This window comes from Pseudophryne corroboree, chromosome 6, assembly GCF_028390025.1.
Source record: "Pseudophryne corroboree isolate aPseCor3 chromosome 6, aPseCor3.hap2, whole genome shotgun sequence".
Taxonomy (NCBI): domain Eukaryota; kingdom Metazoa; phylum Chordata; class Amphibia; order Anura; family Myobatrachidae; genus Pseudophryne; species Pseudophryne corroboree.
Genome location: NC_086449.1, coordinates 193790655 through 193812898, shown reverse-complemented (window position 1 = coordinate 193812898; position 22244 = coordinate 193790655). Strand labels below are relative to the sequence as shown.

The 22244-nt window shown below is 45.7% G+C and overlaps 1 protein-coding gene across 5 annotated transcripts in view; it reads left to right on the top strand.

The window, feature by feature from the left end:
• The first annotated feature begins 4076 nt into the window (after nucleotides 1-4076).
• The window catches only part of C6H15orf61 (chromosome 6 C15orf61 homolog), a 30749-nt gene continuing 12581 nt past the window's right edge, over nucleotides 4077-22244 (top strand). Inside the window, exon 1 of one of the 5 annotated variants that reach the window (XM_063925551.1) lies at nucleotides 4077-4159. Coding sequence is in view for 3 of the 5 variants with exons in the window: in XM_063925549.1 (XP_063781619.1) it covers nucleotides 4123-4159 (37 nt within the window). In the remaining 2 variants the exon portion in view is untranslated. Of the gene's footprint in view, nucleotides 4160-4237; nucleotides 4286-20070; nucleotides 20169-22244 lie in introns of those variants that run through there. The other 4 variants (XM_063925549.1, XM_063925550.1, XM_063925548.1 and 1 more) reach the window with 4 other exon arrangements.

Here is a 22244-nt window from a genome sequence, read left to right as displayed (position 1 = left end):
GAACCGTTTATTTATTTCATGGATCGGAAGGATCAATGCCCTAAAAATGAATCTCCTCCCCCGTCTTCTTTACCTGTTTCAGACCATCCCAATAATGGTGCCCCGAGTGACTCTGGCGTCCTTGCAATCACAGTGCAACAAATTTGTTTGGGCTCAGCGTAAATCTCGACTAAGACGAGCTATGTTGACAAAGAGTGCCACCTCAGGAGGTTTGGGATACCCTGACCTTCAGGCTTATTTTAACGCATGTCACCTTAACCGTATAGTGTCCTGGCACTCCCCCATAGGGATCAGAAAATGGGTAGATATCGAAAATTCACTATATCAGGGTGTCCCCCTTGACTCTCTTACCTGGCTCCCCAGGTCCTGCAGACCAGCCTCGGCCTACTCAGTCCCCACGGTTAACTTCACAATCAGACTGTGGGATAAACTCCGCAGCACCCACAAACTATCTTCATACCCCTCACCCTTATCACCCATCTGGGGTCACCCCGCCTTTCCCCCAGGGTGCGTGCAAAGAATAGCGGCCCCATGGCAATCTCAGGGTATCACGAGATTCTTACATGTTAAAGGCCTCTCAGCACCGTCCACTTTTGGAGAAATTCAAGAACGCTTTGGTATTCCATCCTCGTGTCAATACCAATATATCCAAATTCTCAGCTTCCTCAAGTCTCAGCTTAAAACCACCCCACTAAAAACACCCACCTCCTATGAGCATATGTGTTTACGTTCAATCGGCAAAAAGGGGAATATCTCAACAATATACAACTCAATCTTGGCACCAGACCCCCCAATCCGAGAACCCCACGAAATGGCCTGGGAATCAGATCTCTCCCATCCGTTGGAAGACGATCAATGGGAGGAAATTAGAATGCGTATAGCTAAGGCTTCTATCAGTGTAGCACTTAAGGAAACATGTTATAAGGTCTACACTAGGTGGTATCTGGTCCCCTCCAGGCTTCAAGCCATTTTCCCCACAACATCAAATCTGTGCTGGAGACACTGTGGAGAGGAGGGAACTTTTTTTCACATATGGTGGACTTGCCCCTCTATCCGTCCCTTCTGGAACACGGTCGGAGCACTTATTGCTCAAACCTGCGGGCATACCTTTGACCTCTCTCCTGACATTGCTTTGCTCCACACCCCCATACCGTCAATACCCAAAACCCAAGACAAGCTAATCATGCAACTTTGCATGGCGGCTAAAGCACTGATAGCTAAATGCTGGAAAGACCATAAGCCACCCTCCAAGGCTGTACTGATGAATAAGATTAATCACATAGCCAATATGGAATACATTACAAGCCTAAGGAATAACACTGTGGCGCAGTTCCACAACACCTGGTCTCCTTGGTACTTCGCCCGCTCTCTAGTGATGCCCGGACTCTGCTAATTCTGCTAATCCTGTTAATTTTCCTAATACTGATAATACTGCTAATATTAATAATATAGCTAATACTGCTACTATCACTAGCATTACTTTCTCCGCTAGCCCACTGATTGTCCCTCCTTATGGTATCAAACCAGAAGAATATCCCCAATCTCTTGCTTTCTTATAGGGAACCTTCTTAATCTTCCTCCTTTAATACCGCCCACTCTCTTGCTTCTCTACTCCCTTCCCCCTCCTCCTCTTTCTTGCTTCTATCCTCCATAGAATTACACTCAGTCTAGATATAGAATTGATTCGATAAATAAAAAATAAAATTGAGAATTGTTTAGGCTTACGAATAGACTTTTATATGACACATTTTGATGATACCGATTTGTTTTTATCGCCATAGAAATGTCTCTATTTAGACGGTATGTTATGTACACAACCTGTAACCAAGTTTATGCCCTCAATCTGTACAACCTAACTATTGTTCATGTTATGGACACTGTTCATTCTCAATAAAAAAATTCTAACTTTAAAAAAAAAAAAAGACGAGTTATGTATGACATATGATCAGCACATTTGGCTATAAACTAAACCACCTGCTGGTATAACATTTTAGTTTTGTTCAATATTTCCATGCACAGACATTCAAAGAACAAAATAAATTGCTAAATCTAAAAAAAAAAATACCCTACAGCTGGATACCAAACACCACCTTGTAACCTTGTTCTGTCCCCTCCTATCCTGTAAAGGTGAATCCCCTTGTTCTGTTACCATTTTAAACAGCTATTTCTTTCTGATGTGGTGCAGTGGGCTATGTGTACAATGTGCACTATTTGGGTTAAATATGTAATGTTCTGATAACCCTCTATGCGCTCACAAACTCCGCCGTAAATACCCATACCACGCGCATGATCGCAGGAGCGATCCTACGCAAATTGCGGATATGTGCACGCACAGCGGAATAAGTGCACGCGCAGCGGGCATGTGTATGGGGTTAGTACATGGTGTATGCATTACAATATTTTTCGACTTTGACAACCAGCATCGAGTAAGACTGTTACTTATGACGGCGCAGAAGGCTTCATTAGCCCTCACTGCACCGCACAGTTTCCCAGCGCTTCCTCCTTCCTTTACCACCATGCTAGGTGCAGTCAAACTCAGCCTCAGCTTTGAGAAGATGGCCCGTGTGATTGTGACATTGCTGTTCTGCAGATGTCTAATGCTGCTTGTTGGAGATCCAGCTGGCTGCTTCTGCTAATCAAAGATAGGCAGTTCGTGTCCTGCAGTCTGAGTCTCAGTGCAGTGCCCAAACAAGGTATGCTGCACCTGCCACCACCAACTAAAAACTTTAATTATATTGTGCTGGGGTGCCTTCCAGGCTCCCATAGCTAATGGAACAGGTGACCAATATTTCCAGGCCCAATCAGCCTTTTCATCAGGGTGAAACATTGGCAATAAACCAGGATGCACTCCTACAGCCAATCATTACCTGATGGCATATTCTGCGAGGCCACGCCCCCTGTGATACCACACCCCTTATCTGGGAGCACACGTGGTCACTGTCAATCACATATGCAAATGAGCAACCATTTTGTAAAGGGTATAAAAACCCTGGATAGCAGCACCTTTATTACCTTGAAAAAGTTGCGTGACCGCAACGAAACGCGTTGGCGATTGGTGCTGTGTGTACCCACCATCTACAATCCTTTCCTGAAGACTCTTCACCTGGACCAAGTCCCTACTACTGGCTCATTTTGCGGACCCGTTCTGAAGATCCTCCATCACCCACAGCTTAACAAGGGACAAGCCGCTGCGGATGCCTATCCGCTTAACACCTTGGACAATCGCTGGTGGTAACTATAATATCTGATGGAACATTAACGGGATACCTTGAGCATATCTATTAAGGGACTGCCTTATTGGAACAGGTGTGAATTGTCTATGCATTCTTATCAGGACTGGGAGAGACATAACGATTGGACACTTCATTGTGTCCCCCAGCATTTAGTACTCATTTTCTACAGTGTTACCAATTTTTAATCAATTTTAAGTTCATTTTATCTCAATAAATGTGTATTTTCATGTGACCATTTGCTCTCATATTTGACCATTTTAGCGCTTTAACCCTTTCCAACCGTACATGTAAATATGACTATTACCATTACCCTATCATGGTGCGCCCCTTTCATTTTCTTCTGGATCCGCCCCTGAATACATCATCCGTATTGTTGCACCTTTGATTTAAGTAACGGTCAAGGGATGAAAATCTTGAGTCTCAGGATATGAGCCTCCTGGAGATGTTTTTTTTTTTTTATGTATCCCAAATAAAAGTTTTTCTTACGAGTCACGATTCACACATTGTTTTATGTCATAGTACACACTGCGCTATGTAAAATCTGAAAAAGCAGTATTAACATGGTAGCTCTAAGTTCAGAAATCTCTATACCATATGGTACCAAATATGTATGTCCGGCCGCTCACCCATTAATACTATTTATCAGTAACAAAATTACTTATCACGTCACATGTCTGGATTACATCATTGCTTGCGGCAGCTCCCGCCTTCCAAGCGTATCATCGACAGGAGCTTTTTGCTGATTGGTTGATGCAATACCCTCCCTACTTTTATTTTACTGGTTTGCGAAATAGCAAGCGTCTGAGACTCTATCGCATGATTGTTTAGAATCTCCGTCAGTCATGTGACTTCTGGTCTGTGATTGGGTGATGCAGCTGCCAATCTTGTGATGACAGAAGATGGCGGAAATAGCGGGTCTGAAGCAGGTGAGGGCAAACATGTCTGTCCGGGATAGTAGGGTCATTAGAGTCAATGTTTCTTTTAACTGCGTCTCTCCAGGCATGATACTTTCATTGGCGAGCACCAGTGTGTGGTGTAATGCAGCTACCTAGGTAACCTCATCTGCTGAGGAACTAGAAGTCCCAGCACATATATTGCCGTTGCTGATGACAGTACATAATAGATGACTGTAAACTGCATAAGTACTTCAATATCTCAGATGGGAAGGAGTCTTGTTACAAAATGCATGTTTTGTTTTGTTGCATTAACCTAAATACCCTAGCCTAGGCAATGGTTTATCCCAATGTGTTAATAAATTATTTTCTCAACCATTTAACTGCAAAAATGAATCTAAAACCTGAAGATGTATAAATTCTGCAGCGTGACTGCCCTACAGCTAGTACACATGCATGCCTTCTGTCTTCAGTAGCCACTAGCCAGTTATGAGGCTGTCATGCATGTGAAGTTATGCTATGCTGGTACAATGCAAAGGTTGTTCTTCATTTAAAACCACAGATCTTCCAGCGTGATCGGTGCATACTGCTCTGCTGTCCAGCTTACCTTTGTAGGAACCTACTTGCATTTTTTGTTTGTTTGTTTTCTAACACAAAGGGGTCGTTTCAAATAGGGGTGATGTGCTTGCAATGCCCGTGATGTTCTGGAATGCGGGCTACAGCTCCATTCATCACCGCTAAGGGGCATATATAATAATAATCGCAACAGTGCCATGATAATTATCAGTCCATATCATGATGGACTATTTAATTTTTAAAGTATCCCCGATATGTACCAAATGTAACTTGAAGTGACAGTGGTTGCAAGAACTGCTGTTTCCTGATACAGGGACGGGCACATTGGAGGAGCCACAAAATTACATTCCGGGCACATTAGAGGAGCCACAAATGGCATACTTGGGATCGAACACCAGCCCGGGAAATTTATGGAAGCAGCCCTAATGGGGGCAGAGTCTGTTGAGGGGTAGGGGCCTGTCAAGAGGGCGGGGTCACTCCTCAGAGCTTCATTCTGAGATAGACACAGTTGGGGGCCTCCTTTGCGTTACGTTATGCTAATGTTTACCTGCGACTTTATGCATATGCTGCTACAATGCCCTTCCCTGATGCACATCTGTACGTCTGAATATACAAGAACTGATATGCCCACTTTCAGTCTACTGACACTGCTGTCATGCCTTTAATCTACTTTTGATTTTTCATTCTACAACCTGATATGTTTCAAAGTACAGGGAGGGGGAGCACACACTACATGCAGCACAGTACAGGGAGGGAGCACACACTACATACAGCACAGTACAGGGAGGAGGAGCACACACTACATGCAGCACAGTACAGGGAGGAGGAGCACACACTACATACAGTACAGGGAGGGAGCACACACTACATACAGTACAGTACAGGGAGGAGGAGCACACACTACATACAGTACAGTACAGGGAGGGAGCACACACTACATACAGCACAGTACAGGGAGGAGGAGCACACACTACATGCAGCACAGTACAGGGAGGGAGCACACACTACATACAGCACAGTACAGGGAGGAGGAGCACACACTACATGCAGCACAGTACAGGGAGGGAGCACACACTACATGCAGCACAGTACAGGGAGGAGGAGCACACACTACATGCAGCACAGTACAGGGAGGAGGAGCACACACTACATACAGCACAGTACAGGGAGGAGGAGCACACACTACATGCAGCACAGTACAGGGAGGGAGCACACACTACATGCAGCACAGTACAGGGAGGAGGAGCACACACTACATGCAGCACAGTACAGGCAGGGAGCACACACTACATGCAGCACAGTACAGGGAGGAGGAGCACACACTACATGCAGCACAGTACAGGGAGGAGGAGCACACACTACATGCAGCACAGTACAGGGAGGAGGAGCACACACTACATGCAGCACAGTACAGGGAGGGAGCACACACTACATGCAGCACAGTACAGGGAGGGAGCACACACTACATGCAGCACAGTACAGGGAGGGAGCACACACTACATACAGTACAGTACAGGGAGGAGGAGCACACACTACATGCAGCACAGTACAGGGAGGGAGCACACACTACATGCAGCACAGTACAGGGAGGGAGCACACACTACATGCAGCACAGTACAGGGAGGAGGAGCACACACTACATGCAGCACAGTACAGGGAGGAGGAGCACACACTACATGCAGCACAGTACAGGGAGGGAGCACACACTACATGCAGCACAGTACAGGGAGGAGGAGCACACACTACATGCAGCACAGTACAGGCAGGGAGCACACACTACATGCAGCACAGTACAGGGAGGAGGAGCACACACTACATGCAGCACAGTACAGGGAGGGATCACACACTACGTACAGTACAGTACAGGGAGGAGGAGCACACACTACATACAGCACAGTACAGGGAGGAGGAGCACACACTACATGCAGCACAGTACAGGGAGGAGGAGCACACACTACATGCAGCACAGTACAGGGAGGGAGCACACACTACATGCAGCACAGTACAGGGAGGGAGCACACACTACATGCAGCACAGTACAGGGAGGGAGCACACACTACATACAGCACAGTACAGGGAGGGAGCACACACTACATGCAGCACAGTACAGGGAGGGAGCACACACTACATACAGTACAGTACAGGGAGGGAGCACACACTGCATCATACCTACCAACTTTGTGTAGTGTTAAGGAGGGACCGGAAAGGGTGTGTGGTCTATTGAAAAGGAGGTGTGGCCTCACATGGATGGTGAAATTGCAGGCCACGCCTCCAATATCCATCACCCCAGTCCCTCTGCCTCACTGGAAAAGATGCAGTGCGCATGCGCACAGCGTCTTTTCACCTCTGCTCTGAACTGAGTGCTAGGGAGACTCCCAACTGCCCCCCCCCCCCCCCCCCCACGTAGGACACTGCGGCACGCGGGACAGACCCAAAAAATCGTGATTGTCCCGCGAAAATCGTGACAGTTGGGAGGTATGCTACATACAGCACAGTACAGGGAGAGAGCACACACAAGTAGTGAAACACAGACACTGGACCAGCGCAGCGGAATCTGTCCCAGTGGCCAATCCACCCCTGATTACATACATAGCCACCACATTATTACATGAATATCACCACATTACACGTATAGCACCACATTACACGTATAGCACCGCACAATACATATAGCACTGCATTACACAAGTAGCACCACATAACACAAATAGCGCCCCACATTACAGGTATAGCACCGCACTACACGTACAGCACCGCATGATATGACTAGCACAACATTACACGTATACTGTAGCACCGTATTACATGTATAGCACCGCACAACACGTATAGCACTGCATTACACAAATAGCACCACATAACACAATAGCGCTCCACATTACAGGTATAGCACCGCACTACACGTACAGCACCGCATTATACGACTAGCACCACATTACAATCGTAGCCACCGCATTACATAAATAGGCCCATCATCATGGACAGACATTGTGCAGCTATGGGGCTGAATGACTTTGCATTAGAGATTGTCCCAGGGCTGGCTGTGAGTGCAGCCTTATCAGTTGGCATCTTGAGAACAAGGTACATCCTGCTCCTGTCCAGTCCCCAAACCATACACTGTGACCAGGAATGCCCTAACCCTTACATCATCGTGATAATTCAAATAATGTACTGTAATTAAAAATAACCTCTCTGCTGGGTCCCCTTCAGTGCTCAGTTGCCGCTCTGGCCAGTTCAGTGAGAGTGCGGGAGCTAGGGTGGCGGCGGGTGTAGTGAACCCGGCTTCAGCCCTCGCTATCCTGCTGCTCCCGGGCCGGGCTCGTTGAAGAGACCTTTGGCTGGGGCCAGGGATAGGATGCTGCTGGGCTGGTAAACTCTCTCCAGGTCCCCCGTTGGTAGAACAGCTTCACCACTTTTCAGGGCTAGCGGCACCTGGAAGTGCCCGCTAGCCTTACTTCCGGATTGAGTTCCAATGAACCGCAAGTACTGGAAGTACTTTGAGCCAGCCCAGCCTGAGTGTGATTCAGTCTGGCTGAGGGGGATATAGGACCGGCCCATCGGAATCTCTCATGGTGTCCTGGTGGGCCAATCCTCCCCTGGCTGCAGGTATATATTATAGATGCCAGACGTGTTTCTCTCCTCTTGCTCTAAATCACAGTCACTTACACATTGTACATTATTCTACAAATGGTATAAATAAAATAGTATTTCTGCAGCCGGGTACACTGGTATTCCACAGTGAATAACATTATGGTGTACAATTGGATCTTGATCCGAGGCACCATAAGGCTAAAAACTTTGTTCCCAGGGTGCACCGCACCGCCTCCTCTATATAACCCCTCCTCCGTGCACAGGAGCTCAGTTTTTAAAGTTGGTACCTGCAATGCAGGTCACTAACAAGTGGGGGCTGCCTTAGGCAGCCCTGAAGAAATTTGAAGAAAGTGAAGAAACGCTTTTACTATTATGCTAAGCCGCAGCACTTCTATGTCTGGGAGACATGCCGTGCTGCGGCTCCATCACCTCCCGTTCTCGGCGCTGTATACTCCCGCGGCCTGGTTCTAGGGTACTTACAGCGGAGACGCACCAGTAATTTGGCACACCGCCGCTGCTCATCTCCTGGATCTTGTGGCTGCTGGACTTGGAGAGGAGGTAAGAGGGTCCCCAGGGGAATTTGCCGGGTAAAATCGCGATTTGGGCCATGGGAGACAGACCGCTCAGCTGGCATGGACACTGTACTGCTCAGGGACCCCACTATACCCTCCAGGGCAATTTGGAAGCACAGGCATTTATTTTAGGCTTCTTACAGTACCGGCGGTGAAGTCCAGCATTGTGGGGATAGAGAGCTGCCTGTAGCCCCTCCTCCCAGCTCCGGGCGCCATTTCCTGCAGATGTTCCCTCCCTAGAGCTGGTTTCACTCCCTGCTGAGACTTGGCTCCGTTTTTAGCTGAAGGGCTGCTCTCTATGGGATTGCTGGGTGCTGTCTCCTCTGTATAGCCGCCTGTTCCAGCGCCGTGCTTAAACAGTAGACTTGAGTATTCTACCTGTCAATTGACTGTGTTAGTCAAGAAATAAGTGTGCTTCTGACAGAATAGGTGGTACAATTATTCTGTGATATACATCCAGTACTGCTGTGCCTTGTTATATCTCTCTGCATATACATATCTGCTGTTATATGAAAATTGCCTGTCCAGTGCAGTATTATAGTTGTGTACATTACTCCTGCATTGTGTTTGTGACTGAGTGTGCCATATAGCTGCTGTGTGTGCTCTCCTTGTTAAGTGTACTGAACCCTGTGAGGATAAGTGCGTCAGGGTCCACATTTATTTTTCTCTCTCTCTCTCTCTCTATCTATTATATATATATATATATATATATATAAATACGGTAAAGTCCACACTCCAGACTTGATAAGATCAACGATGGGGTGCTCCACAAAGGCCCATAGGCTAGTATATAGAAATTTGGGTATGCAGGCACTCACCAGTAAATTCCAGCAGGTATTTATTAATAACTCACAGAGACATAAAGACGGTGTGTCGATGTTTCGGTCATCACGTGACCTTCTTCAGGACATCATACAAGGACATCAGGAAGACAACTGTCTTCACTGGACAGTTGTCTTCCTGATGTCCTTGTATGATGTCCTGAAGAAGGTCACGTGATGACCAAAACGTCGACACACCGTCTTTATGTCTCTGTGAGTTATTAATAAATACCTGTTGGAATTTACTGGTGAGTGCCTGCATACCCACATTTCTATATATATGTGTATATATATATATATATATATATATATATATAAAATAAAAGTTCTTCACTTTGCTTAATCTCGTCTGCTGAGTGCCGCTGATTTTTTCCCCTGCATTTATATATATATATATATATATATATATATATATATATATATATATACATACATACAGTCAGGTCCATAAATATTGGGACATCGACACGATTCTCATATTTTGGGCTTGTCAAATTACATATTTTGATATTTAGAATACGCTATGGCATTTATTAATAGATGCATCTACGATGCATGCATCGATATGGTAGGGTGCGAATGACCATAACGGCACATTACTGTGCGCATTACCGTAGAAGATGCATGTGTTAATAAATATATTGTCAAAAAATAGCAAATAATTTTATACACACAATCAGATGTATTACAGCCAGAAATACAAATTCCTATAATGTCCTAAAACATAGAGTATCAGATTGCTCTGTCCAAACAGCCATTGAGGGTCATTCCGAGATGATCGCTACGATCATTCACACTGACATGCGGGGGGACGCATATCCCTCCCCGCATGTCAATGCCGCCCCCCCCACAGTAGTGCAAAGGCATCGCACAGCGGCGATGCCTTTGCACTTCAAGAGTAGCTCCCGACTAGCGCAGCTTTAGCGTGCTGGCCGGGAGCTACTCATTGCTCCCCGGCCCGCAGCGGCTGCGTGTGACGTCATGCAGCCGCTGCGGCCCTCCCCCCGTTCAGTCCAGCCACACCTGCGTTGGCAGGACCGCGCCCACGAAACAGCAGCCAAACACCACCCTTCCGCCCCTGCCCCCCCGCCCAACGACCGCCTCTGCCTGTCAATCAGACAGAGGCGATCGTAGCGGCCCGATGGTCTTTGGCTCTGCGGCACCGGCACATGTGCAGTTCTGACCCAAACGCACTGCTGCGATAAACTGCAGCGTGCGATTGGGTCAGAATGACCCCCCTTGTTTCCATGGAAGATAGACCTTGGACTGAGGGAATGTGTAAATACCGTTGTTTGCCCCAATTGTGTGAGAGTTGTATATTGAGTCAATAGATACTGGACTGTCATTGTTACACTAGAGGTCAGAACAAACAAGAACACAATATAAAATACACAAATACAAGCCAGACCCTTGTTTGCTTAATACCTTTCAAGACCACTTAAAGGTGACACTCAATATCGTACAGACCAGACATTGATGTATGATATGTCAAATGTATAACAGTTATATTCTCCTACACATAGTTTTAAACACATCTAACCCACGGTTTATATATATTTTATAGCGTAATTGTAATAGCAGGAAACCACATATGGATAGATAGATAGATAGATAGATAGATAGATAGATAGATAGATAGATAGGTATTGTTCCATTAAATATCAAGAATACTGTGTAAGAATTGTAAGAATACCGTGTGTGGGATCAAATTGTTCACGGTCACATAAGCAGTAATTCGGTGGTTGCGAAAATATTGTCACATATTTCGGCAACAAGTTATTGGCAATACCGGATTCATGTATATTACTGTAAGATAATGTGGTGTGTTTAGGCTTGGGGTGGGAACTCAGATGTAAACAAACAGTAATCACATCTCAGGACTTAGTCATCGCCCACCGATTGAGCCGACCAATGATCCCCAGTGTACTGGATATGTCCCACCCCTGGACCAATGGAAGAAGAGCATACATTCCCTATTGTACTACCTTTTGAACTATTGTATAAAAGAGCACACTCCTGGCCCAGGTGAGAACTCACCTATCTCAGAACTATCACACAAACACTTTCATTCATACACACACACACTCACACTCACACACACACTCTGCTCTGATGACTGGCTGCCTGCACCAGGGAAACTAGCGTATGTATGACAGTAACTGTTACTATTGTATTGGTATAGTTGTATTGCTAATTGTACTTGCATTTATTTACCCTGTTTCTGTTGTATATTATTGTACGTATTATTGTATATTTGAATTGTATTGTGTTGCTACAGTGTAGCACTGTTATCCCCTTGTGTCCGCTAGGGACTAATATATATGGTTATTGGGTTGGACCTTTAATCCAAACTTACCCCTCTGTCTCGACTAAGTTATTTTGTTAATATGGCGAAGCATCAGGGACGCTTCCTACACTATACCAAGGTTTAAGTGTGTTATATTGCTGTAGCCATATATATATTCACCACGGTATTACGATAGCGTCACAACGCTCAAAAGGCACGCTAAGTGGCGCTACGCATAGGTACGTCCATAGCTAGGAATAAAGTGTAAACAGTTAGCGTAACATTGAGGAAACTGCGCAACTGACTTATTGTCCATCGGTTTACTTTTAAACAGTTTATAACAGGCTCTATACACCACCACAATGGATTTGAAATGAAACAAACAAGATGTGCTTTAACTGCAGACTTTCCGCTTTAATTTGAGGGTATTTACATCCAAATCAGGTGAACGGTGTATGAATTACAATGGTTTCTATATGTGCCTCCCACTTTTTAAGGGACCAAAAGTAATGGGACAATCGACTCAAACGCTATTTCATGGACAAGAGTGTGCTATTCCCTCGTTATTTCATCATCAATTAAGCAGGTAAAAGGTCTGGAGTAGATTCCAGGTGTGACAGTTGCATTTGGAATCTGTTGCTGTCGACTCTCAATATGAGATCCAAAGAGCTGCCACTATCAGTGAAGCAAGCCATCATTAGGCTGAAAAATCAAAACAAACCCATCAGAGAGATAGCAAAAACATTAGGTGTGGCCAAATCAACTGTTTGGAACATTCTTAAAAAGAAAGAATGCATCGGAGAGCTCGGCAACACCAGAAAACCACGGAAAGCAACTGTGGAGGATGACAGAAGAATTAGTTCCCTGGTGAAGATAAACCCCTTCACAACAGTTGCCCAGATCAAGAACACTCTCCAGGAGGTACAGTAGGTGTATACGTGTCAAAGTCAACAATCAAGAGAAGACTTCACAAGAGTGAATATAGAGGGTTCACCACAAGATGTAAACCATTGGTGAGCCACAAAAACAGGAAGTCCAGATTAGAGTTTGCCAAACAACATCTAAAAAAGCCTTTACAGTTCTGGAACAACATCCTATGGACAGATGAGACAAAGATCAACTTGTACCAGAGTGATGGGAAGAGAAGAGTATGGAGAAGGAAAGGAACTGCTTATGATCCAAAACATACCACCTCATCAGTGAAGCATGGTGGTGGTAGTGTCATGGCGTGGGCATGTATGGCTGCCAATGGAACTGGTTCCCTTGTATTTATTGATAATGTGACTGCTGACAAAAGCAGCAGGGTGAATTCTGAAGTGTTTCGGGCACTATTATCTGCTCATATTCAGTCAAATGCTTCAGAACTCATTGGACGGCGCTTCACAGTGCAGATGGACAATGACCCGAAGCATACTGCGATAGCAACCAAACATTTTTTTAAGGCAAATAAGTGTAATGTTATGCAATGGCCAAGTCAATCACCTGACCTGAATCCGATTGAGCATGCATTTCACTTGATGAAGACAAAACTGAAGGGAAAATGTCCCAAGAACAAGCAGGAACTGAAGACATTTGCAGTAGAGGCCTGGCAAAGCATCACCAGGGATAAAACCCAGCATCTGGTGATGTCTATGCGTTCCAGACTTCAGGCTGTAATTGACTGCAAAATATTTGCAACAAAGTATTAAAAAGTGAATGTTTGATTTATGATTGTTTAGTTTGTCCCATTACTTTTGGTCCCTTAAAAAGTGGGAGGCACATATAGAAACCATTAATAAAAATAAAAACACAGCGCTTATTAATCCACCAAAAAATCTATACACATATACCACTTCAATAAATAACAAATCTCTGCAGCTCCTACTGGCGGTGCTGTTCCACCCACTACAAAACAGAATTACAAAAAAGAATTTATAGGAGCGCTGAAAAAATGTCATTCATAGGAGCGCTGAAAAAATTTAAATAAAACTACTATTAAGTAATTGAATGACATTTTTTCAGCGCTCCTATAAATTCTTTTTTTTTACATATAGAAACCATTGTAATTCCTACACCGTTCACCTGATTTGGATGTAAATACCCTCAAATTAAAGCGGAAAGTCTGCAGTTAAAGCACATCTTGTTTGGTTCATTTAAAATCCATTGTGGTGGTGTATAGAGCCCAAAATATGAGAATTGTGTCGATGTTCTAATATTTATGGACCTGACTGTATGTTTGTGTATGTATATGTGTATATACACAGTCTATACATCTCAGTGTATTTTTTCTGTGTATTTCAGTCACCCCATACCGATTAATTTCTGTTTGTGTCTTGCTTTTATTAGCACATAAATCAGGGGATTACGGTATTACTACTGTTTGGTTACATTGTACTGTGTGCCCACGGCTACATTCCTCCTAATGTCTGCCAAACAGGGCGGGAATTCCGTGGACGCACCTGCATCAGGCAGTGCTGCTCCCACTGATTTACCTGTAGGGGAACCTGCTGCTGGGGATGTGGGTGCTGGGTCACTTACATCTCCCACTCCACTTGTGGCCCCCGTGGCCAACAAAGAGCCACCATGGGCTGCCTTCTCTTGTATGCTACATACTTTTGTAACACGTCTTACGCCCCCTGTGGGACTACCTGTGCCATTGCAGTCACAAATTGTCCCTGTAGCTAATCCGCCTTGGGCGGACACACTATCTAACCAGATATAGGTTTTGAATAAATCCTTGGTTAAACAGAAGTCTACACCTCAGCCCTAAGCGTGTGATTTCCTCCTCTCAATCCACTCATGTTTCAGATACTTCTGATGAAGATGGGGCCTATACTGATCTGACTGATTCTGACTCAGCGGACTCTGATGGAGAGCATGTACCTCCGGTTGATGTCCCTGAATTAGTGGAAGCTATCAAAATGGTTCTCCAGATTGATGATAAAGCTAATCCCACTACTGCATCAAAAAAGCCTGATAAATTCAAGCGTCAGAAGGTGGCAAGGTAGTTTTTCCTCACTCTAACCTTTTAATTGACATACGTCAAGAGGCTTGGCTCTCCCCAGGAAAGAATTTTGCCCTGTCCAAAAAGATGTTGGCTTGTTTTCCTGTCCCTGCGGAGTTGACTAACAAGTGGGAAACTCCACTGCCGGTCGACTCTCATATCGCCCGGATTGTGGTTTCCTCTTCTCTGCCTATCACCACTGTCACCTCCCTGAAGGAGCCGACAGATAAGCATGTGGAGGGATGCCTGAAGTGTATTTATTCCCTAACTGGGGCAATTCACAGACCCACTCTTGCGGCCTCCTGGGCTGCAAAAGCTATTGATGCATGGGTTCAGGTTTTGGAGGAAGAGCTACCTCCAGGATATTTCTGATATTGCCAAACAGTGTTTGTCTCACATTACCACCGCCTCCCATTATATTGATGAGGCGTCCTCTGAGGCAGGTATTCTGGTGTTCACGGAGTCCACTACGTCTATTCTGGCTCGCTGGATTCTATGGTTGCGGTCCTGGAAGGTGGACCTAGACTCCAAGAAGACTCTGGAGGTACTCCCTTTTAAGGGAGACATCCTATTTGGAGAAGAGCTTAATAAGATCGTGACTGACTTAGCCTCTGCTAAGACTGTGTGCCTTCCTAACACTGCTCCTTCTGCTCCGAAAGCTAACAGTTCTGCTTTTCATTCCTTTCGGACTTCTGGTAAATCAAAGGGTGAAGGGTACTCGAGCAAGCCTCGTACTTCCAAGACCAGTAAGCCCAAATCTAAGCAATCCTGGGCTGCCCGTCAGCCTGCTTCCAAACAGGACAAGGCTGCAGCATGACGGGACGGACCTAACCCTGGGGGACCACAAGGTGGGAGGCCGACTCCTGCAGTTCACCCAGGTCTGGTTAAAGACCACTTCAGACACGTGGGTGCAGGAAGTTGTCTCTCACGGGTACGCAGTCTCCTTCAAGAGACGTCCCCCTTGCCAGTTCTGCGCAATGGTCATCCCATCAAACCCGTTGAAGGTGCGAGCTCTACACTTGGTTGTCCAATCCCTCCTGGAGACAGGAGTGGTGGTGCCGGTGCCTATCTCTCAAAGAGGGAGGTGCTACTACTCTACCCTGTTTCTAGTACCGAAACCCAATGGGTCTTTCAGCCAATTCTCAACCTCAAGTCACTGAACAAGTTTGTGAGAGTTTCCAAGTTCCGTATGGAAACACTGCGCTCCATTGTACTGGCCATGGAACCTGGGGACTACATTGTATCCCTGGATATACAGGATGCTTGCCTGCATATACCTATTGCCATTTCACATCAGCAATAGCTGCGGTTTGCTATTGGCAACCTCCATTATCAATTCAGGGCTCTGCCGTTTGGACTGACTATGGCCCCTCGGATTTTCACCAAGATCATGGCCGTGATGACAGCTCATCTCCGTCAACAGGGAATCAGGATCCTGCCGTACCTGGATGACCTGCTGATCCTGGCAGCCTCCCAAGATGTCCTCCTGAGTCATCTCCAGCTGACGGTGCAATTCCTCACAGCCCATGGATGGCTGATCAATTAGAAAATGTCCTCCCTGGTCCCTGCGCGGCGCATGGTGCACCTGGGGGCCCTACTGGATACGCACAGCCAGAGGCTGTTTCTGTCTCCAGAGAAGGTCCTGAGGCTTTGGGACAGGATCAGATACTTCATCTCTCACCCAAAAGTGTCCATTCACTCGGCGATGCAAGTACTAGGCCTGATGGTGTCGACTTTCGACATGGTGGAGTATGCTCAATTCCATTCTCGCCCTCTTCAATGGTTAATTCTATCCAAGTGGGATGGTCTGCCTCAGCGGCTCAGGTCTCAAATGATGGTCCTGACTCTGGAGGTCCGCTTATCCCTGTCCTGGTGGCTCCAGGATCAACAGTTAAGCAAGGGCTGTCCCTTCTGGATTCCCAACTGGGTCCTCCTGACAACGGACGCCAGTCTGAGGGGCTAGGGTGCGGTGTTTGAGTAACACTCTCTCCTGGGTCGCTGGACCAAGGAGGAGTCTCTCCTCACCATCAACATTCTGGAACTGCGGGCAGTGTTCAGAGCCTTGACACTAGCCCTGCCTCTGTTAAGGAACAGGCCTGTTCAAGTACAGATGCACAACACCACCGCGGTGGCGTACATAAATCATCAAGGCGGCACTCGAAGTCGAAAAGCAATTATGGAAGTGTCCAGAATTCTTCAATGGGCAGAACGCCATCTGCCAGCAATATCGGCAGTGTTCATTCCGGGTGTCCTCAACTGGGAAGCCGATTTCCTCAGTCATCAGGACGTACATGCCAGAGAGTGGAGCCTTCATCTGGAGGTATTTAAACTCCTAGTGAACAAGTCATACAGACGTAGACCTGATGGTGCCTCAACACAATCACAAAGTTCCGGTCTTCGGATCACGGACAAGGGATCCTCAAGCAGCATTCATGGACGTACTGGCAATTCCATGGACATTTTCGACTGCCATACGTGTTCCCTCCGGTGTCACTCCTGCCCATGGTTCTGCGTAAGTTCAAGCAAGAAGGAGGAATGCCACTTCTAGTCGCTCCAGCTTGGCCCAGACGGCATTGGTTCACAGACCTGCAGGGTCTATGGATGGAACGTCCTCTACTACTTCCTCAACGCACAGACCTCCTTGTTCAGGGCCCTTCTGTCTACCCAGACCTGGCCAGACTGGCTTTGACGGTGTGGCTCTTGAAGCGTCACTCCTAATGACCTAAGGATTTTCTGAGGCGGTCATCCAAACTATGCTGAAGGCCCGTAAACTGGCTTCAGCTCGGATTTACTACAGGGTCTGGAACTCTTACTTCACCTGGTGTGCTGCTAAGAACTATGATGTATATAAGTTCAGAACCTCATGGCTTCTGGCCTTTCTGCAACAAGGTCTGGACTTAGGCCTTCGTCTGGCCTTCCTCAAGGTTCATATTTCTGCCTTGTCGGTGTGGTTTCAGAGGAAAATTGCGTCTATGCCTGACGTTCATACATTCACTCAGGGTGTTTTACGGATACAACCTCCCTATGTCCCTCCTGTGGCTCCATGGAATCTCTCTGTTGTCCTTAATGCCCTGCTAGGGTCTCCCTTTGAGCCTCTTGATTATGTGGACCTGAAATGGCTTACTATTAAGGTCCTGTTCCTGTTGGCTATTGCCTCTGCTAGAAGAGTGTCGGACTTATGCGCTTTGTCCTGTCGTCCGCCCTTCCTGATATTTCATCGTGACCGTGCAGTTCTCCGTACTCGCCCTTGTTACCTGTCATCTTTCCACCTTAACCAATAGATTGTGGTTCCGGCCTTTATCTCTCCTGGTTTGTCTTCCAAAGAAAGGTCTTTGGATGTGGTTCGGGCTCTCCGTATATATGTGGAGAGGACTTCCTCCATCAAGAGGTCTTATAACCTCTTTGTACTGTTTGGTTTTCACAAACGTGGCTGGTCTGCAAACAAGCAAACTATGGCCAGATGGATTAGAATGGTGATTCTCACAAACTTATGTGCAGGCTGGTCTCCCAGCTCCTGCTGCTATCAGGGCCCATTCTATTCGGTCTGTTGGACCTTCTTGGGCAGCCCGCCGTGGCGCGTCCACAGAACAATTGTGCAAGGCGGCTACGTGGTCCTCAGTGAACACGTTCATCAGGTTCTATAATTTGATACTTCCGCCTCCCAGGATGCCCCATTTGGACGCCGGGTTCTTGTGCCCGCTATTGCTTTAGGACATCCCCGATGTTATTCCCTGTGGAATACCAGTGTACCCCGCTGCAGAAAAGGAGATTTATGGTAGACTTACCATTGTTAAATCTCTTTCTGCGAGGTACACTGGATTCCACAGGGCACCCACCCTGACGCACTTAGCTTCTTTGGGTTTGTATGGCATTAGCCGCTGGTCCCTTCTCCTGTCGTGAGAATGTGGTTCTATGTGACTAACATCTACCGTCTCTTTACCTGCTACTGCACTGGACTGGTTAACAAAACTGATCTCCTGTGCACGGAGGAGGGGTTATATAGAGGAGGAGGTGCGGTGCATCCTGGGAACAGTCAAAGTTTTTAGCCTGTTGGTGCCTTGTATCAAGATCCAACTTTACACACCAGTGTTATTCCCTGTGGAATCCAGTGTACCTCGCAGAAAGAGATTTAACAATGGTAAGTCTTCTATAAAGCTCCTTTTAAATAACTGTGGGTACTTTTTGAGGTTTCATTAATTTCATAAAATTAGTTTTAAGGGAAGGAACATGAAAAAGTGTGTCTTAAAAAAAAAAAAAAAAAAAGTGCCTGCTTTTCTCTATATGATGCCTATAAAATGTACAATATATATTTTCTTGCTTACTGTATAATAGAGATAATATATGTGTATATGTACTGTATACCAGTATATATCTCTTCCCTCTTAAATTGTCAATTTTGTTTGTGCAGTGGGGATCGGTATGTGATGCCGGCTGTCACAATATTGACGCCGGCATCCCGATGGTCACGATCCCAACAGGGGTGAGGTAAATATTCTACCTACCCCCCTAATCCTCCCTTACCGCAGCCTAACTCTAACCTCCACCTCAGTACCTAACCCTAACCTCCCTCCTTAATGCCTAAACTTAACCCCCATTTTCACAGCCTAACCCTGCCTCCTTAGTGCCTAAACCTGCCCCCGATCCTTGCAGCCTAACCCTAACCCCACTGTGTGGCACCTAAACCTAACCTTTTCCCCACAGCCAAATCCTAACCCTCCCAGCTATACTTACATACGGGATCCCAGCTGTCCGTTTTCTGTCGTCGGGATGCTGACCTGGTCCGGATTCTGGCATTGATGTTCTGACAGGTGTCGGGATTCCGGTGTCGGTATTTCGACTGCCGGGATCCCGACAGCTGGGAACTTGAACGTATTCTGTGTAGTATATAGAAAAGTATTATCCCAAGTAAAGCCAATAGAATGCACAAAATGGTTATCTCAATAGTAGAACTTTCCTATTGTGTTGTTATACCACACAAGTGTATCTGCTACTGAACATTTTGAACTAAATAGTACATCATTATACATTCAACTCATTCAACTGACTTTTTTCCTCACTACATTTTTTTTTTAGGAAGTCTTAATGCTTAACATAATAATCATGTATGTTTTAGAAGATTATCGGAACGGAAGAGCTGCAGCTGTAATCATAGCAGAAGATGTCACTGCCGGTTTTAAGTTAACTGAAAGACCCTGCAGTCATCATCTTTTGGGTAAATAGCCTCAGCGTTTTCTGTGTTTTAGGGGTCTATAAGGCAGATGTATAAAGCATGGAAAAAGGATAAAGAAGTGATAAAGCAGTGATAAGTTCAGGGTGATAATGCACCAGCCAATCAGCTCCTAACTGTCATTTTTCAAATCCATAATGATTGGCTGGTGTGTTATCATCTTGCACTTATCACTGCTTTATCACTTCTTTATCCATTCTCCAGGCTTAATACATCTGCCCCTCTGTGTACTAAGTATTGGAGAGAGATAAAGTACCAGACAATCAGCTCCTACCTGCCATGTTACAGGCTGTTTGAAAAATGACAGGAGCTAGTACTTTATCTCTCTCCAAGGCTTACTACATAAACCCCTATGCCACTAGATTTAAAGGCAATAATAGAATAGCCAAAACAAGCTCTAAATTACTGAATATTCACAAAGCTATTACATTTACTCCTTTGTTTAAGGGGTCGTTAACAAAGCTTACACTCTTACATACACCAAATGCTAATATAATGTCAAACCTCTCATGTTCTTTTACACACATTTATTATTTGTGAATGCTATTAGTGGCACCTTTGCATAAATCAACTTGTATTTTAGGTTTAGTGGTCCCTTTAGTGGAACCTGACATCCAAAAGGTGACTCCACTCAGTATTTTCCAGATATCCCCAACATAAATGGCTTTCCTTCAGAAGGTATAAACCCAATGTTCCAAATGAAGCAAGTGCCAAAATTTCAGCAATTTAGCCTTGAGATTGAAAGTGGCAATTTTTTAAAAAGGCAAATTCAGCCTGATTTGAAAATTACGCTTTAAATCTTGAGGCTAAGTTGCTGAAATCTCTTTTGTAGATGGGAGTTTGAATAACAGTTTTTTTGTTGTTGTTGTTGTTGCTGCCGAGACTGCATCTTTGTATAGAGATGTCACTATGAATAGGAACCCAGACTAGGTTTAAAACCCCTCCCCCTCCCTCACTTTTCTCAGTCTGTTCCTCTGCAAAAAGTGCAAACAAGTTGGAAGGCTATTGTAGCTGTAGATACACAGGACCTACTAAATATGTAGCAGGGTTCCCTCTGGCTTACATAGCAAGCTTAGGGGACGTCTGTGTTGTGGAGGAGGCCAAGATCTGGACTTTTTGCAGGGAATGGGGTAATCTCAGTAAAGATTCTTGCAGAGTTTGTCTCTCTTATACCCCTTTTCCACTTAAAGCACGGGTCGCAGCCGTGTCGCCTGACACGGCTGCGACCCGTGCTACAGCCCCCTAATGACAGCGCTCACCAACCCGGTCGCGGCAGGGACGGCGCTGGGAGATCACATGGTCTCCCAGCGCCGCCCTCCCTATACACAGTGAACGGGAGCCGTGTCGCCTCGACACGGCACCCGTTCACACTAGACAGCTAGCCGGGTTGAACACGTGTTCAACCCGGCTAGCTACCCGGGTAGGATTCCCGGATCACTTGATCCGGGAATTTGCCGGGGGACCCGTTTCCACTAGGAGAAAAAACGGGTAAATGCGCACCCCCGCGCATTTACCCGTGTTTTAAGGAGCTAGTGGAAAAGGGGTATTACATACACTGGGGATCATTTTGAACTCAAGTGATGATGCAAATCTTGTGGGGTAGACCCTTCTCAAGAAATCAAGGAATCATCTCATTTCCTCTCCTACTTGCACAAGATTGGTGAAATCCTGATTGGAAAGCGGTTCTAGTTTAAAAAGGATTGAGACCTTTCTAAGCATTCCAGAGACAAGAATACAAGGCATTCATTTCCTAAAGCAGGTAGAGAAAAGGGATCTTCTTTGTAACATCAACAATTCCAAATCCACATAATCATGTTTCTCTATTGCAACTTTTTCCATTGCTTTCATTTATGAGATTATTCATCTCTGATCTCTGTCAAGTTCTCATTAGCCCTCTAAGTGCTGTCCCAAACTGTTTATTCAAGATTTAGGGTTACGTGCGGTGGGGTGAGGCAGGTGAGGAAGAGCCTTTCCTGTCATACTAACAATTGCACCAGAGTTTGACTGTATAAAGTATATGAAAAATACACAGAATATGTTAGAAATATCTTCTTTGTATTA